General features: G+C 61.8%; 2 protein-coding genes across 9 annotated transcripts in view; one reads left to right on the plus strand and one right to left on the minus strand.

Moving 5' to 3' along the window:
- B3GNTL1 (UDP-GlcNAc:betaGal beta-1,3-N-acetylglucosaminyltransferase like 1) overlaps window positions 1–17,832 on the plus strand; it is a 110,690-nt gene that overhangs the window by 79,715 nt on the left and 13,143 nt on the right. For 6 of the 7 annotated variants that reach the window (XM_045085597.1, XM_045085601.1, XM_045085603.1 and 3 more), the window contains one exon: window positions 98–5,409. The exons of the other annotated variant lie outside the window; for it this stretch is intronic. The gene's annotated coding sequence lies outside the window, so the exon portion shown is untranslated. Of the gene's footprint in view, window positions 1–97; window positions 5,410–17,832 lie in introns of those variants that run through there. 7 annotated transcript variants of the gene reach the window in all.
- The window catches only part of TBCD (tubulin folding cofactor D), a 155,034-nt gene that overhangs the window by 2,622 nt on the left and 134,580 nt on the right, over window positions 1–17,832 (minus strand). For both annotated transcript variants that reach the window (XM_045085596.1, XM_045085595.1), the window contains exons 26-37: window positions 17,654–17,735; window positions 15,743–15,861; window positions 15,075–15,166; window positions 14,273–14,413; window positions 11,183–11,266; window positions 10,757–10,915; window positions 10,546–10,684; window positions 8,424–8,545; window positions 6,459–6,536; window positions 2,303–2,392; window positions 1,940–2,027; window positions 1,108–1,217 (exon numbers count right to left, since the gene is read on the minus strand). In XM_045085596.1, the coding sequence (XP_044941531.1) occupies window positions 1,108–1,217; window positions 1,940–2,027; window positions 2,303–2,392; window positions 6,459–6,536; window positions 8,424–8,545; window positions 10,546–10,684; window positions 10,757–10,915; window positions 11,183–11,266; window positions 14,273–14,413; window positions 15,075–15,166; window positions 15,743–15,861; window positions 17,654–17,735 (1,304 nt within the window). The remainder of the gene's footprint in view (window positions 1–1,107; window positions 1,218–1,939; window positions 2,028–2,302; window positions 2,393–6,458; window positions 6,537–8,423; window positions 8,546–10,545; window positions 10,685–10,756; window positions 10,916–11,182; window positions 11,267–14,272; window positions 14,414–15,074; window positions 15,167–15,742; window positions 15,862–17,653; window positions 17,736–17,832) is intronic.

Genomic DNA, 17,832 nt, shown 5'->3' on the forward strand with positions numbered 1-17,832 from the left:
TCAAAGACATTCACTCAATTCCCTCATCCCCGAGGTCAGTGTCTCCCCGAGAACCTCGAGGAACCCCCGAAACCAAGGGCCCTTCTCTGTCCTTCAGCCCCCACAGGGGAGAGGCCCATCAGCACATCCTGTGTGTCCGCGCCTGCCGACGCAAGTGTGCAGACCCCGACCGAGCCCGGGCCCCAGCAGCACAAGGCCCTCCTGGGGCCACCGCTGGACCGCTCCATGGTGGGTGAGGAGGGGAGGGGCCGCCTTGCAGGGGTGCACACGGGAGCGAGCACAGTCCTAGACTGTGGCGGGTGCCCCCACGTGCTGTTGGGACTTGGTAGCCAGCACGCCCCATTGAACCTGCACCCCTGGGCTGTTCCTTCTGCTCTCCATGCTGCGCACGTGCCCTCCAGCCCCGTCCCCACGCCCCACACGTCCTCACCCCTGCCACCCCAGTGCATCGGGTCAGAGAGCCGACACCCCGCAGGACACTGCACCAGAGACAAGTCCGGGGCCCAGCTCTGCGCTGAGGGACCCAGGAGAAGCCAGTGGCCCCGGGGGCCCCAGAAAGAAGCGGCTCTCGGGGACACCTACTCCGCCATTTCGGAGGTTTGAACACATCGCTAGGGCTTTCCCACACGGCCGAGCAAAGGCCCACAGGCCCCCTCAGGAGAGGCACCCGCGTCAGGCCCTCCACACCCTCCTGCCCCCTTGGAGGCCCCGGCCAGCCCGCGAGCGCGAACCCAGTGAGCACGCCACCCCGTGCTGCTCCCTTCTCGGCATTCCCGACACGACCCCGTCCGCACCGAAAGCCTGCGAGGCAACTGCTCAGCGAGAGCAGCCCCCAGAGAGACAGACTGTTAGTGCTCAGAACCGCCCGCCTTGGCGCTCAGAGCGCCCTCCCACAGCAGGAGGCGCTCCCTCCCCTCCCTGTGTCCAGGGGGCCAGCCCGGTCCCTCGGGTGTCAGTGGGGACCTGCAGGCAGACACACAGGCATCAAGGGCTGGGACCCTTGCACTTCCTGTCCCTCAGGGACAGACAAGGAGGTTGTGGATGTCCCCGCTCACGGAGAAGCCGCCCCTTCCGGGGCCGGACGCTGGGAAGGGGCCTTGCACTCACCAGGCCGTGGTGCCCAGCACAGTCATGACCTCATCAAGGACATCCTCAGCCACGATGTCACTGTAGGTGAGCAGCATCTCGTACACCTGGCTAGCCGTGGTCTTCCGGATCTGCGCGGGACAGAACGTGTCACCAGGGGGGAAAGGCCCATTAGAACCCAAGCAGAGTGACAGGACCCTGCCCAGGAAGCAGGGTCATGGGGTCGGGCACGATCCCGGGTCCGAACGGAACCTAACACCATGCAGGTTATTAGAAGTGAGGAGGTGACCTGGGATCCTGCCTCAGGAGACCCTGGCCACAGCTGGGTAGGGAGCCCCGCAGGCTGTGGGGCAGGCCGCCCCGTTTCCTCTGCTGCCCCATGGCAGCCTCCCCTTCAGAGAGAAGCCAGGCCACCTTGCTCTGACCGAAGTGCTTCGTGGAAAACCTGCCCCTCGCCAGGGAAACGGCCTTACCTGCTTCCTTCCCCAGCTGCCCACTGAAAACACCGCTCAAGGGGCCAGTGGTCTCAGGCCCACCCCAGGGTAACTCCTCAGCAGGCTGGGCAGCCTGAGAACCTGCATTTCTGATGGGGGTGCTGCTGCAGCCGGGTCCAGGGACCCCATTTGGAGAACCAATGGGTTCGGTATAAATGTCACTTGTACCTTTTAGGAAGATGGCTCATTTGGATTATTTGAAGAGTGTGTTTTTAGCCAGTGGAAAATGGAATTGGCAGGATACCTGACCTCTGGGGGGGGTGTCCAAACGAGGGTGCTGGTCAGGTGCGGGCCCCCACGCAAACCCGGCAGGGGTCAGGGCCCCAGGCGCCACCCCGGGAGCAGCCGCGAGCACTCACCACGGGGAACGGGTGGCAGAGCAGCAGGCACAGCTGCAGGAGGGCCTTCTTCCTCACACCGCCCGGGAACTGCACCATCCCACAGAACCTGGGGGGCGACAGGCTTCAGCGTCCACGGCAACAACACATCTGAGCCCCGGGGTCGGCCAAACTGGGTCCGCTTCTGGAAAACCTGCCTCATGGGAGGACTCCCCGAAGCAAGGCCCAGCCCCCCCGGGAGGCCGTCCGCACCACCCCCCGCAATGGACCCAGAATGTTCCCCATGGACGTCAGGGCTCCAGCCCCAGACACTGAGGTTGACTCAGCCCCTCCCGCCTGCCTGGCCCTTCGTTTTACGGCCACAGCGAGCATCCTGGCACTTACACGGCGACGCTCGACCGCAGTTTCTGCACGTCCTTGGACTTCCTGACCTCCTCCTTACAAAGCGCGAGCAGCTTCACACCGAAGGGGTGGCTAGAGGGAAAGCACAGGATGCAGGAGACGAGCTTTCTGGGAGCACGAGCCGCCCGGAAACGCTGCGCCGTCAAGGGACGGCGCTGCCCCGGATGAGCAGAGGGCCATGTCCCCCGGGGTGCCACACAGCTACATGAACTGGCTCCTTTGCCCGGGCCTGCCCCGGGCACACGCCTCCCCAACAGGAGGGGACCCAGAGAAGCCGTCCCCGGCAGGTGCCAACGAGTGCGGGCTCAGCCCGGGAGCAAAGGAAGGGACGACCGACGTGGAACCGGGCCCAGCTCCCGGGTCCAAGAGGAACGGAGAGTGGCCGGAGCACAGACGCATGGCCTCGTCCACTCTGCACAGCTGAGGACAACCTGGAGCCCAGCCGGCAAGGGTCCCTACAACACAGACCTGCTCCTCCTCCCCCGGCGCCGCTGCCAGAGTTCCACCACCCTGCGTCCTCTTCCTGGTCCCCAGGGAAGGCAGCTCTCAGTCTCTCTTCACCAGCCGGTACCCCCGCCCGCCTCCTCCACGTCCTTGTCACCCAGAGCCATCAGCTGCACCTCCAGCCCCTCCCCTCTGCAGGCTTCTCCCACAACTCACGGAAACACTTGTGAGGACCAAGTGACCACCGTGTCCCCCACCTACGTGACCATGTGGCTCACAGCACCGACGACCCTGTTTGACCTGCTCTTCCAGCTCCTCCCACTTCCCGGTGGCTCTGCTGCCCCCTCCGCTCCCTGTCCTCCTAACAACGGGACACCCCCAGCTCCACTGGGGCCCTTCTTGGTCTACACTGGCCCCCCTGCTGACCTCACGGGCTCATACACCACCCACCCTCTGAGGGCTTTCCACCGGGTTCCAGGCTTGAAGATCCACCTCCTGTGGAGCGAATGAGCATCGTGGACCCAACATTAATGCCACAGACTGAATGAGCCCCCAGATTTGCATGGTGAAGCCCGGATCCCCCTCGTGAAGGTACTACCAGTAGGGCCTCAGAGGCAATAGGCCATGAGCCTGAGTCCCCACGATGGCATGAGTGCCATCACGAGAAGAGACACGGAGATGACTTTCCGCCCGTCCGGTGCCCTGGCCCCAGCCCCGGCCCTCCTGCCTTCCGAACCGTGCGGACTGTTTCTGCCGTGTAAGCTGCTCTGTGGTGCTTCTCTCGGAACCTGAGCTGGAGAGCATCTGGCCCACCCCTGAAGCACCGGCCTCCGACCCGGAGACAACCCCGCCCTGGCCGCAGCCTGCTCCCCCACACCCACCTCCGGGCCTCTAGCAGGTCTGCCGGCTCCCTGCACCGAGAACCCACACACCCAGTCTCTGCTGCCACTTCTCCCTGCCGGGACCCCGAGGCCCTTCTCCAGGCAGCGGGTGGAAGGCCCGCTGCCTCCACAGAGCTGAGGCTGCCCCTGGAGGTGCCTCAGAACGAGGGTGTACCGACGGCCGGAGGGCCCGAGCGTGCTGTCCCTAGCCCACAGCCGCAACGAGACCCGAAACCTGGTTCCGATAAACACAAGCACCCGCCAGACCGGGAAGATCGCCCAGGGGGAGAGAGCACCCCTGGCAGGCAGTCCAGAGACCCGCAGGCGGACGTGGGCCGGGAGGCTCCAGGTGGCTCCCACCTGCCGGCCGTGCCTGGGAAGGGTGAACAAAGACCCCACAGCCAAGCTCCTCCGCCGCCTCAGGTCAGCCGCATGCCCAGCTTCTCAGGTGCCGCGTCCAGACAACGGACAAGCAGACATATGAGAAAGCCCACCCTGTGGGCTGCAGAAACAAGACACCCACGTGAGCACGGAGACCAGACACGCGGGAAGACCACAGCCCTGGATCCCGGAGGGCGGAAGGCCAGCGGGCTGCAAGACAGACCAAATAAAAAGCTGCATCTGGAAGCACACAAAACCCGAAACTGAGAACCCCACCCGTGAGTCTGGCTGGGGGTCAGGACTGCGCTAGGAGAGGTTGGCAGGCAGAGGCCCCGGGAAAACCTGGAATGCAGCACAGCCTCAGGGCAGGGCCATGTTCGGGGGGAGGGGGGGTGGCAAGAATTTTCTAGAACAAATGAAAATAAAGCCACATCTTCAAGTTTAACGAATTCCTGGTCAAATAGTGGAGTATATAATTGACAGCTAGACCTGTCTGAGTGGTAGAAATGTTGAGATTTCCCAAAGAGAAAATCTTCAAAAGAGGAGAAAATCCAGACTGTACAAGACTCCAGACTTACAGGCAACGTCTCAAAAGGAACAGAAGCCAGAAAAAGAAAGATGTTTAGGTCCCAAAATACAACGTCTGCCTACAATTCTACACCCTCTGAAGGTAACCTGCAAATAAGACCCGAAAGCGCTCGCTGGCAGCGGATGTCACTGGCCGAACCTCAGAAGGACGTGTCTGAGCCAGAGAAGCAGGACCCAGCCTCACACGGGAGCCCGGGCGGTGAGCCAGGAAGCAGACAGCAAACACGTGGACGACGTAAGCACCAACGGCACAAAGCTACAGTGTGCGAACACGTGACCCAACCCAGATGGCGAGCTCACACGAATGGAACACGTTAACACCCTTGGTTTTGCCCAGGAAGACGGCAAAACACAGAAAATTATGCTCTGACAGGGTGGCCACCGAAAGAACAGGAAGGGCTGGAAAGTTCTGCTGGAATGAGAAACACCCTTTCACTGATCAGACAGGAGGGCAGGAGGAAGGGCCTGCACAGCAGGGCCGGCGGGAGGCGCACGCAGACGCAGGTCTCAGATGACCGCATCGGTTACATGTCGGAGGCGGTCAGACTGGGCTTCACCGGCTCGTCAGAGATGCAGCAGGACGGCAGCGCGGGAAAGCACCCGGGGCCGAGAACAGAGCAGGGCCAGAGGGGTACAAGTTCAAAGTCCCAAGAAGCTGCTGCCGCCGGGCCGGCACACGAGCCAACAGTAGCGATGAAGTGGGTCGTGGGACACTGAGACTCAGCCCTGACCCCGCACGGACCAAAGCAGGGAGTGACAAAGCTACAGAGAAATAAAGCTGTTTATGGCCGCAAACTGTGTCCTGTCGTCTTATTTTGAAATTTTCAAACCAGGAAAATACATGTTCGGGTCTCCACACAACGTTTAGCAAGCCAAGTGACACCATGCCACACAGGGGTTGGCGTGTCCTGAGTGCAGGCGCTGTCCTGACCCCAGAGAATCAGGGACATGGCAGCGACGTAACAGGCACCAGACACACTAAAAACCCACCGAAATTCACAGGACAGCAGGCTGCCAAGGACAGTGACTACGGAGGCACAGGAGGCAGAGGAGATGAGCACGGAGAGACCCCAGTGTGGCAGGGCCACAGAGTGGCACATGCAGAGTGGCAGAGGGGAGCGCCACCCAGACACGGAAGAAAGGCCCCAGCCCACAGAAAGACTCCGGAGTGGGAGACGATTAACACGGGAAAACGCCAGTCTGGGCCCAGCTGGCACAGCTCTTCCCAAGTCCCTGAAACGCGCCCGGAAGGAGGCTCCAGCCCCCCACAGGGTGTAAGATGTCCAGCCCAGAGGCGAAGCCCTCAAGGTCTGGGATCCAGGGAAAGTCATCAGGCCCCTAACAAGATAAACCAGCCGCCATGAGCCCGGACGCCAGAGCTCACTGGCCAGGAGCCGCCATGGGGCTGCCGAGTGTCCCTCCACACACCCACCCTCTGTGCCCACGCCTGGCCAACACCCACAGCCCCGCTCGATCCTCCTATGAGCGTCAAAACGCTCTGCACTGCCCCTCCCAACCCTGGGCCACTGCCCATGACGCTCTGACTGCCAGGCCCCCTTTGGAGGCATGTGGGGAGGGGGGGAATACCTCACCTGCTTGGGTCTTTGCCCAGCTGAGTGGCAGGTGCGACAGTAGGAGCCCGGCTGGAGGCACAGCCCCAGCCTCACGGGGGGGGGGGGGGGGGGGGGGGGCGCGCACAGCCGAGCCTCTTGCTGGCATGGACCAGCCCTGAAGGTGCTGGAGATCACCTTCTAGAGTCTCCCCTCTGCCCCTCATCACTCTGTCTCTACAAGGCGAGCTGCAAGGCCCGCCAGGCAGAGGGGGCCCCTGCGGCGCACACTTACTCCTGCTGCGCGGTGAAGAGCTCGAAGCACCCGTTGGCCAGCATCTGGTCCAGCGTCTTCAGCAGCGGCACAGACACCCTGAGGGCAGAAGGCAAACGCTGAGGCCCCGGGTGCCCCCACCCCCCGGAACCACTAAGAGGCAGACTCTCCCCAGAGTCAACAGCACCCCAACCCCAATCTGGACAAGACGGTGTGTAGAAAATGACAATCCTACTGTACAGTTCCCAGGGAAGCACAAAGGGTCAAGAAAAGCCAAACAACTAAGGGGACGAGTGAACAAGCTGGCGCCGTTCAGCTGCACTAGCAAAGCTCCAGGGAGCACAACAGCACAGACCAAGGAGCAGAAAAGCCCAGAAACGAGCTCCCATATGCACAACTGATGAAAACGGGGACTGACAACGTCGTGGAAGGGACTGCTTTCCATGGGCTGGACAGCCCCACGCAGAAACGACACAGACATGGATCTGCCATTTGTGTCACACACAAAATAACCCCAAACAGACCTTAGGCCTAAATACAAAACCTAACACTAGAGATCTAGAAACTGTAAGGAGAAAACCTTTGTGACCCTGAGTCAGACCAAGACTCTTCGTTTGACCCAACCGACACACGCGTAAAAGCCAAGGGGAGGAGGTAGAACCCACAGACGTGCAGGCACCCGCTCCGAGTCCACCAAGGGTGTGAGGGACAGGTCACCGCCGGAAGAGGGTGCCTGCAGCCCACCGTCTGACAAAGGGTTTGCGCAGCTCATGCAAGAAATCTCAGAACTCAGCAGCAGGGGAAACCACGACCACCTAACCAAGAAATAGAAGGTCTGAACAGACCCTCATCGGGGAGGAGACCCGTGCGGGGCAGGAGGGAGGCCCCAAAGCCACGAGGACACGCCCCAGCCGTCAACGCACAGACCTGGAGTCCGGACCGTCAAGACGCCGCAGCGGGGTACGGACAGCGCGACCACTTCGTGAAAGAGCGCGGCAGTTTTCTGGAAGTCAGCCTGCGACTCTGCACAGGCCCAGCAGCAGAGTGGGGACACGTCCACACAAACACGTCTGCCAACGTCCCCCACAGCTCTCTAACTCCGGCCACAAACAACCCCGGCAACCATCAACAGAGGAACCACGTGTGGTCCGGCCACGAATGGAAGCCAGACACACGGCAGATTCCGCTGAAATACGCTCATAGAAAATGCCCACTGAGCCCAGGGACAGCCGATCAGTGGGAGCGGCTGCCTTGGGCTGGGGGCCGGGAGGGCTGACGGGTGTGTTCAGGGTACAGACTGTGGAGGCAGCTTCAGGGACGCTGACAGTGCGCCTCTACGGAACAGCACCCTTCGCCCACGCTCAGCGCTACCCAGGGAAAGAGAAAAGGTAACCGGCTGAGCTCTCGTCTGCTTCCCAGGATAGGACGGGCCGACGAGGGCCTGCACTCACACTGCTGTGACCAGGGCCCAGATACCCGGGACAGCTGCGAACCCAGGCCAGGAACAAGCCTCCCAGAGGACTTCGGGAAGCACCCCCAATTCCAAGGACAGGACCCATGGGGTCTCCGTGCCATCTTCACGGAAAAGCAGTTTGCAAGAACAATGCAGCAAAGATGGTCAGAAAACAAGTCCTATTTCGTGCTGCAACATTGCAGTTCTGGCCTGCAGAGATCCAGACCACAGAGCAGACATGTCCCTGCACAGAGCAGAGAGCTGTCACCTCGGGAAGAGCCACTTTTATCCTGCCAGGCTCACAGCCTCAATCATCTTGACACCCAACGTGTAGCAAAGTCCTGCTCTGGCCGGCCCACGGCGCAGGCTGGCAGCAGCTCCCCACTGGTGACATGGCCGCGGGCCGCGGGCATGGTCTCGCCCGGCTGCAGTCAGGTCCTCGCCTGGACCTATCTCTCCTCCCCCTTGAAAATGCTGGTGGGTATAAGGGAGAATGTGGAGGTCTGAAAACCGTGACAAGAGCGCCCCCTCACCTGTCATTCAGAAGGTTGTCCTCAAAGACCTGCAGGAGGGTCCCCCCGAAGCCCTCCAGGGCCTGTGGGTCGTTCTGAATCCCCTTCATGTACTCAAAGAGGCTCTGCGTCGAGTACCGGACCTGCACACAGAGACACTCTGGGAACAGTGGAAAGAGAGCCGCCCCCTCGCCACCTGCCCCAGAGTCCACCTGGATGTTTCCACCCCAACATCCGCCACGGAGCGGGGGAGACAGAGCGACCCAGCATGAGGTGGGCAACGTCCCGCCACAGGGGGCACGAGCACAGAGACGCGGAATGAGCACTGGCCCAGAAGTGCTTCTCCTGGGACACCAGCACAGACTGAGCCCTACAATGACCCTCGGTGGACCATCCCCTGGAGAAGCAGGCCAGGGGACCAGATGCTCTGACACCTTCTAGTCCAAACTCAAGCTGTAGCCCCCAAGGCGTTGCTGGGCCCACAGACCCCAACGAATGAGCAGAAGGAACTGACCCAGTGACCCAGGCAGTGACCACACGGGCTTGGGCACAGCTGGCGGTGTGCGCAGCAGGAACCCAGCAGCAGGAGCTGGCACCACACCCCTGCACTGCTGCCCACAGCCACCTGCCAGGGGCGAAGGCAGAGCCCCCAGACCAGAGTCGCCTGCCTCCGCGCCGCAGACCCAGGACGGGAGTGACCAGGAAGGAGTCAAGGAGAGGAAGCGAGCCCACGGAGACCCGCTCCCACCCGACAACACAGGAACCAGATGTCCAAGACAGGGCACGCAGGAGAGGCCCTCGGCTAACTCTTAGGAAAAACCGTGATGACAAAGACATGTCTGGGTGAGCAGTCCGCCGAGCGTCGGCCTCTTGCTTTCGACTGAGGTCACGACCTCAGGGTCGTGAGGTCGACAGGCTCTGTGCTCGGGGGAGTCTGCTTAAGACTCTGCCTCCCTCTGCTCCTCACCCCCACTCACGCACACTCTTAAAAGCAAAGGAAACACACACACACACAAACCCCAGATGAGCCTACAATGAAAAAGCAGGAGAGAGATTTCTAAACAAAGCAAACATTTGGGGATAAAAAAACAACGCGGCAGGGGCCGGGGATAAGGAGCCGACAGTACCAGCTGCGACAGAGCAGGGCCCGGGAGCGAAGTCGGAAGGCCAGGGAGGACAGGGCACAGGAGGAAACACGGGGGCCTCATAAAGGGTGCGCGGGAGGAGGAGTCCCCAACGAGAATGAGGGGCAGAGAAGTTTCCAGAAGGGACGGGAACCACAAGCGCACTGACAAATGCAGACGACAAGTCCCAGCAGGTCACAGGCTGGGGCCTCAGAGGGAAGCTGCACTCTGCCAAGCGAGGGCTGAGGGGGCTCCCCACGGCCACACCAGGAGCAGCGGCCCCACCACACCGGCTCCTGCTCCGGCGACATCCGCGCCCAAGAGCACAGGCAGGTCAGTGAAAATGCGTCCACGTGGGACCATGCCGGGGAGCAGGACTCCCCCCACCAACAGCTCCAAAGCTAGGTGCACACCACACTACTTCTGGGTCCACTAAGAGCAGGGAGGAGGAAAGACTGACCGCCGCGCCAGCAGGAAGGACACGAGAAAACGGAAAACCCACAACAGACCCAACTCAGCCAGCAGTGACGGCACAGGAGGAGAAAAGATGAGACAGCGGGGGTAGCAGCAGCCGGCCGGTGCCGTCCGCACGCGCCGCGGAGCCCACGCGCGCAGAGAAGCTGGTTCCACGCTCCGCCCCGCGCGGCGGCCGCTGTCCACACGGAAGCGCGCCACAACGTTCCTGCTAGTCCCGTCACCTCGGGTCTTCCAAACGCAAAATTCTGCTGCTCAGCTTCCCCTGGGGATGCCGGCCCACTCTCAGGAAAGGGAACACTGTCCTGGGGGTCCTGCCCTGGATACCCAAGGCCAGAGGAAGGGGAGACCCTTAACGCCACTTTGACCCTCAAAGCAGAGAAACACCAGCACAGCAAGGAAGCAGCCGCCCTCCCCGCGTGTGCCTCTCAGCCTCTGGCCGCCGCCCGACAGTGCCTGCGCCCACTCGGACCTCCCACACTGCCCCGCCTGGGCCAGGCGCCCCCCCAACCACTGCGGGCCACCCAAGAGACCTCCTCACTCACCGTGGACTCGGTCAAGCCACCCACGGACACGGCGAGCCCCAGCAGGACATGGTAGCGGTAGGCCGGCAGCCCCAGGAGCCGCGTGATGCGAGGGAAGGCCTGTGATGGTGCGTTCCAGTTCACGGAGGCCACGTCGGATCTGCAGAGAGTGAGCCAACAAGCTGGGGGGGGGCCACGCCCGCTGGGGGTTGGGGACCCCGGCCTCCCATACCTTGGGAAGAGCTTTTCTAGCTCTCCTCGGTGGGGCACATGAGGGACGGGGGACCCGTCCGAGTGTAGCAGCGTCATGAACACGCGTGCGGCGTGTGCGCGGACGCGGTCGATCTTCTCGCTCGCCTGCTGGGCCACGCGGCACATGACCTGTTCACAGCTGCACACAGGAGCGGAGCCGTTAGCCTGCTGGAACCCAGGGCACCAGCCGGAACGGCCCCGCGACAGAGCAGCCACCCCAGCGGCCAGGAGGACGGGACGTTGCCGTGGGGGACCCGACACCGCAGAGGCCTGAGCCCCAGGTCGTGGGGGGGAGTGGGCACAGGGAGGAGCTGAAGGCAGGAGGACTGGCAGGGAGCCCCGGCAGCAACAGCAGACTGGACACAGACCCCGGGCCGGCCGCCAGACCCCCACGGGAGGCACTCACACACTGGCCTCGATCAGCTCTGGCTGCTCCCGCCCCAGCAGGAGCGTCAGGTCCATCAGACCGGTCATGGCAGCCTCGCGGACCCTGCAGGGACAAGGAGGCAGTGAGAGCCCCAGGTACCATGTGACCGCAGGACCCGCCGGCCACACCCCGGGGGCTCAGACACCCTCAGCCAGGACAAGTTCGAGACTGACCGTCCCCTGAGGAGGAAACGCCCCGAACGCGGTGCGCGCCGTGAGCGAGAGCCCTTTCTCCTCCATTAGCGAGGACACACGTCTGACGCCCGCAGGCAGACGCCAGGTCCCAAGTGCACACGAACCGCGCTCACGACCCCACAACACCTCCAAAGGCAGCACGACCCAGTCTACAAAGCTATGTCCTGGCAGAGAAACTGAGAGCAGATGCGCCAGGCAGCTCACGTCTGCCACTGCCACTGTCCTTGCGCACCAGGACGTCGCTCTCTCCTCCCCCAGACTCACTCCACACTCGCTCACACCAAGAACACGAAGCTTCCATAGCATGAAAACCTGGGCGTGCAGCGTGACTGGCTGACCCAGGGTAAAAGCCCCACTTAGACTGGGGACAGAGCCAGACAGCAGGGACCACAGGCCAGGCATCGGCCCTCCCACCAACAGACAGATGCAGGCCCCGACCCACAGGAGATCAGCGGGCGAAGCACTGAGCACAGGTGTGGGGGTACTGGAGGCACTAGACAGACACGGGCCAGGGCATGGCCGCCAACCAGAGGCTGCCCAAGACCTCACGCATTTGCCTACCCGTCTGCGGGCACCAGGGCTGGGCAGGGTGCGGGCGAGGGGAGTACCTTGTGGCTCGGTGTCGGTAGGCACAACCCTCACAGGACAACCCGAGGCCACACACACCCCCTTGGGGCCTCACCAGCTCCTGACGGGGGAGAAATGGGCCAGGATGCCAGATGCCGAGCATGGCTGCTGGGAGGCCCTCGGACAGGGCTGCAGGCACAGGGGACACACGGCCCGACCCCGCAGGCCACCCGATCGATGCCTGCACCCACACTGCGGGCCGGACCTTCGTGCTCCCCGCAAGGACGTGCACGGCCGCAGACTCCGCGATTCGGAGTGTATCTAGTAAGAGCTACAGCAATGGTTTATAAGCAAACAAAAAAGAGCCAAGGGTTAAAATAGTAGGAGAGGAAGAAGCAGACGGGACTGCCACAGATCCCGGAACAAACACAGTCTCTAACAGCTGTGAGGGACACGCTGACGGAGCACAGCGGCAAAGTAAGTAACCGGAGTCTTCCTACAGAGAGCGAGAACCTCTGCACGAGGAATGGCCGTCGCTGGGCTGCCACACGCACACCGCACACATGGGCCTTTGGGAGGGACACCGTCACCAACACCCCAGGCACAGCCCTGCCCGAGCTTCCTCCTCGCAGGGCTCGGCATCTGTGCTGCTGAGGGACCCAGGAAAAACCCACTGTCCTTTGGGCTTGGACTGGAAGGAGTTGGGACCAGGGCCCCCGAGAGCACAGGGGGACCCCATGCCCACGCAGGAGGGTGACCCACCGTGGGTGGACGGCCACCTACGTCAGGCAAGGTGATGGCCACTGGCCACTAGAAGCCATTGGCACCCTCTGGAGGAGTGAGGAACCCATCCCTACAGCAGACCTCCCGGAGCAGGATCTGCCTCAAAACCACATGCTCCACAAAGAACCAGGAAGACGACGCGCTGTCCGGGGATCACGACTGAGCCAGGCCCCACCGTCATCAGTGACAGACACAGACCATGACGGGTACAGCCCGAGCCCACGTCTCACGGCGACAGGGAAGCGCAGGGGCCATGCTGTCGTAGGACTACAGGCAGCTGTCAGGGCAGACTTTCCAAGGACTCAGGGGCGCCCCTCCAGGGCCCCCCACACTCCCACCGAGGAACCCTGCTGCGTCCACAAGGACACGCCAAGGCCATCAGGGCCCCACGCAGCTGCGTCCCCAGCACCACGTGGGACCGAGCAGAAGGGAAGGAAAGCAAGCCAGTGAGGGGAGGATCGTCCTGATGGAGGGAAAGCCGGGAAGGCCGGCAGACACAGAACGGGGGGGAAAGTCCCAGACGGGAACTGTAAGGACCAAGATGATGAAATCCGAGCTTTCTCAGGAGACCCTGACGGCCACACAGAGGTTACACAGGGAAGAGCCAGTGAGCGTGAACATGAACTAGAATGTACACAACTGGAGAGAAAAAAACTGGAAAGAAAGAAAAGAGAGTAGAACCCCAGGGCTGGTGGGCGGGGGTGGGTCCCACTGGGGGTGTGGGGAGACAGGGAGTCCAGGATGCGGTGGGCAGAGGAGATTTAAAGAAACGTGGCCAAAAACTTGCCACATGTGGAAGAACGCGTGCATTTCTTCTTTTCTTCTTTCGAGGCGTCACCTAAGGCTCAGCTTCTGTTTCCCATGTAATAAAAGAACAAGTCTGCGCGGGGTCAGTGACATCTTACCCCACGCGGCCTCTCGGCACGCCCATCACAGCGTGTTCAGAACAAGAGACAGAAGGCGTAAGAGAAGCTCTCAGTTCCTCCAACAAAAGGTAACTAGGTCTGCTATGTACACTGAAATCTTGGAAAGACGACAGCGGCCGACGTAAGAACGAAGAAATGACACGCTAGCAAACCTCACACCGCGGGCACAGCCTCGTCCTGGCTCAGGCTGCAACGACTTGTCTAGGGTGTCCTCGCAAGAACAGTCAAGTCAAGTTTCTCCCAAGACTGAGATCTGGGCACCTGGTTTCCATCGGAAGGGGCCACAGAGGACTGTGCAGTGAATCCCCAGAGAAGTACCCGTTTCCTCCTCCTCCAAAGTGGCCTGACTCCCTTCTCGCCCTGAATGGCTACATCAGGGCCTTGGTTTCGTTGAACTCTCTCGGGAGAACTAGAAAGCCAGCCATGGGGGCTGGGACGAGGGAATGACAAGTTTCTGTGTTTTAGAATTTAGTATTTTTCAGAGAAGAGCGGAACGCAACCAGGAGCCAGGCCCAAGGATGCTCTGCTGTCCTGAGAACACAGGCTCAGGGCGGAGAGCACAGCTCAAGGACCAAGAGCGAGAGACCGCCTGCCCTTACCACGCGCCCACGTCCCCCCGGCTGTCGGTGGTGTAGTCGTGCAGACAGCCCAGCAGCGTGCGGTAAATCTGGGGGACGTTCTCTTCACACACAACCTCGTCTGGGGCTCCTCCTGTTCTCACGCCAACCGTCTGGCAAACCCTGAAATTATGAAAAATGCATGAAATACGGCAAGTGTCTGTGAACCCCATCTTTCCCGTCGTCTTGGCCAGACGGGACACGCCGGGACAGGCCAACGACCTCAGAGACCGACTCGGAATCCCAGAGTTCCTTCCACACGGACACACGCCGAATGATGCTTTCCCCCAAAACCACATTTCCTAGTGTCTGCAGCTCAAAACGTGCGCAAGAGGCCACCTGTGCTGGCCCTTCCCACCCTCCATGCTGGCAGAAAGCAGTGGTACCCCACAGAGCAGAAGGGGGCATGGGTGGTGACAGAGAAAGGAAAGTGTGTCCTGGTGCACGCCGTGTACGGCCTACACCCCGGGCCACTCCACACGGCACTTCCAGACGAGCGAAGGTTCAGGCCCTAGTTCTCGAGGCGGGCTGCTGCCCCTAAAGCACAGAGGTCTGACATTCACTATAGTGACAATGAAGAAAGGGTCAGTGAGCCTCTGAGTTGGAAACATTCTTTGACAACCCTCTGAAAAGAGAAGACACGAGAAGATAAAAAGTTAGACTTGCTTCGAAGTTGATTCCTCAGGTGAGACGGGGCTCTGGCCCACACCGACAGGGACCACCCTCAGTGCTTGGTCGCTGGCCCCTGGGAGAGGAAGGGCTGGGGAAAAGCCCGGACACCCACCTTGAGATCGCCTTCAAAGCATCCCGCCTGGACTCGGCAAAGCTCACGTCCTCAGGGCAAATGGCCGTCACGGCTCCCAGGCCCGCCAGCACCTGAAAGGCGGTAACACGTCGTCAACAGAACACGCGCCTGGTGGGCCCCACGCTCTGCCGCAGGTGGGAGGACATGTGGCTGCTGCCCCCAGGTCATCCCCACGGGGCATCCCCAGTGCCAGCTGCTCCCTTTCTGTCCCGTGGCGCCGAGCTGGGAATTAGGACCCATCACCAGCCGACCCCTGGTGTCTCGATCCGCTACTCCTCCCAGGGCCATTCGGTCCTGAGAGTCGCTCCCACGTTCCAAACGGATAAGCTGCAGAGCTGAGTTCTAGGCCATGCGTCCAGTGCCTCTGACCCCAGAATGTCCCAGGCAGGAGGAAGGGGACACAGCACGGCTGCACGAAGGTATTTCCACAGATGCAGTGACGCCTTCCCTCTGTCACACTAGCACTCAGTCCCTCCAAGTCCCTCCTGTCTACCAGGCGCCCTCAGGAGCACCCCGTTTCCTTCCTCACGGCCGCACGCCCAAACAGGCGTGGATTCGTGGTCGGACCCCTCCCGAGGCCTCCCCCACCGGCTCCCATGCAACGCGCAGACCCAACAGGCCGCTTCCCCGGGGTGCGGGCGCATCACCTGCTGCAGCCGGCCTCGCAGGAGGAAGTGCGGGAGGGCGCCCAGGGCCAGCGAGAAGCCGCAGCGAGCCATCTCCTCCGGGCTCCGCAGGTCGGCGAGGTACTGCCGGATCAGCTCCTCTGAAAGGACACGACAGAAGGGCCGCTGCCTCCTTCCCGCACGACGCGCACTCCTTGTGCCACCTCAGACCCGCGTGAGCAGCGGTGAGAGAAACGGGGAAGCACGCCAGCGTCCGAAGCAGGTGCACCTTCCAAGGGGCTCCGACCAAAATGGATTCACAGTGTTTACTACAGGGTCTTGAAGTTTTCACAGACAACCCGAACACGCGACACCTCACTCTTAGGAGAATGAACGCTGGAGGGTGCAGGATGCCTGCTCGCGTCCGTCCGTGTCCCCAGCACCACGCGCGGGGGACGTGCTGCCCCCCGCCCCAGGACGTGCGACCAGGCGCGTGGACAGACACACTCCCCGAGACGGGAAGGCCACCGTCGGGGCGAAACAGGGACAGGAACAGAGCGTGCAGGGCCGACTCACGGGCAGTCAGGGTGGGAAGGGCAGGGGCTACCGGGCTGTCCTAGACCAGCGCTGCTCGGGAGGGGCCGGGAGGGGCCAGGAGGGGCCAGGAGGCTGCACCCCAACCCGTCTGCCCACCGTGACCGGCTCTCGTCCTCACCACTTGGACGTCAACACAGCACAACCGGGGAGTCACGTGCACAGAAACCTCAAGGGCCTACGTCAGGACAGCGAAGGAGCGCCCGTGCACGCCCCGGCGCGGCCACCTCTGCCGGCTGGGGTCTCCACGCCCTGGAGGGGACACACCACTTGCTCTTCCAGTGGGCACAGTGATGCCACCTTCTCTTCTGAGGCAGAAAGTGAAGTGTGACCTCACCGTCCCAATTTTCATAAGCAGACTAAATACAAAATGATGTCACTACCTCTTTATGGAACACTGCCTATGGCCAAGGGAAAATGTCATAAATTTGGAAAGTCTGTCAGAAGATCACATCACAGAATATTTTCTTATTTTTGAAAAAAATCACAGAAAGTAGATCTAGACTACTGCACACACGATTTTTACCATTGAAAATGAGTTCCAAGTGCTCCCTATGCTTCTGAAGTGACTGTCGGGCACAAGACCACCGCGGGACCCCCAGGTGGGCGGACACGAAGCTTCTCGGCAAAGACCCACCACGGGTCGGAGAAACCACCACAAGAGGGTTCTGGAAAACCTAACTGAGGCAACGCTGGGCAGCGAGGCTTCTGTGAACCAGAAAGGTCAACGTGCACGCACACGCCAAGGACCCGCTCCAGGAAACTGTGGCTCTGCACCTATGAGAACCCGAAAACCACATCTGCCCTAAAGAAGTCACCGATGCCATCGGAGACAGGGAAGCAGGACGTGCCCGGACACAGAGGCAGACCCTCTGAGCCGATGGGACCTCGGAAGCGAGGACCGGAAGGAAGAGGAAGGAGCCAAGGAACAAACACCAAGGGAAACACGGGACAAACAAACAGGAACCAGGAGCTCCCTCGGAGGCCAGATAAGGCAGGCACTCCGTCCGTGCACAGCGGGAACCCCCAAAGCGGCGAGCGGGGAAAGCGAACTTGAAACGTCACTCAGGCAAGCGCCACTGACAGAAGCACAGGCTCTGCGTGGCGGGCATCGTGCCTGCTCTCGCCCGTGCGGGGCGATGAGCACCGGTCTGGAGTGGAAGAGGGAAGGACGCCTCCAGCAGCTACACAAACCTGGCATCCGAGAGCCGCAGGCCCGTGTCCCCCACCCCCCCTCGGCCCGGCGCCCATCTCGGGCCCCTGCCTCCCACGCCCTGTCCACCTGCAGCAGGAGGCAGCGCTCTAAAGCCCAGACTCCGTGCGCCAGCGTCCTGCCGGAGGCCCCCGCGGCCCACTCACCCTGCCTGGCGGGGTCCGCCTCCCCAGTCTCCAGGGCGTAGTACTCGTTGCAGAGAGCAGCCAGGGCCAAGACAGCCGCTTCCTGAAACAAAGCGGGACGTGAATGTGCCGGGCGGCCTCCCGGGCGCCCCCGCCGTGGGGCCGTTCTCTGTCAGGCCAGTGGTTAAGCTCGAAACAAA

Source organism: Mustela putorius, unplaced genomic scaffold (assembly GCF_011764305.1).
Source record: "Mustela putorius furo isolate JIRA1106 unplaced genomic scaffold, ASM1176430v1.1 tig00000873_pilon_pilon_pilon, whole genome shotgun sequence".
NCBI classification, from domain to species: Eukaryota; Metazoa; Chordata; class Mammalia; order Carnivora; family Mustelidae; genus Mustela; species Mustela putorius.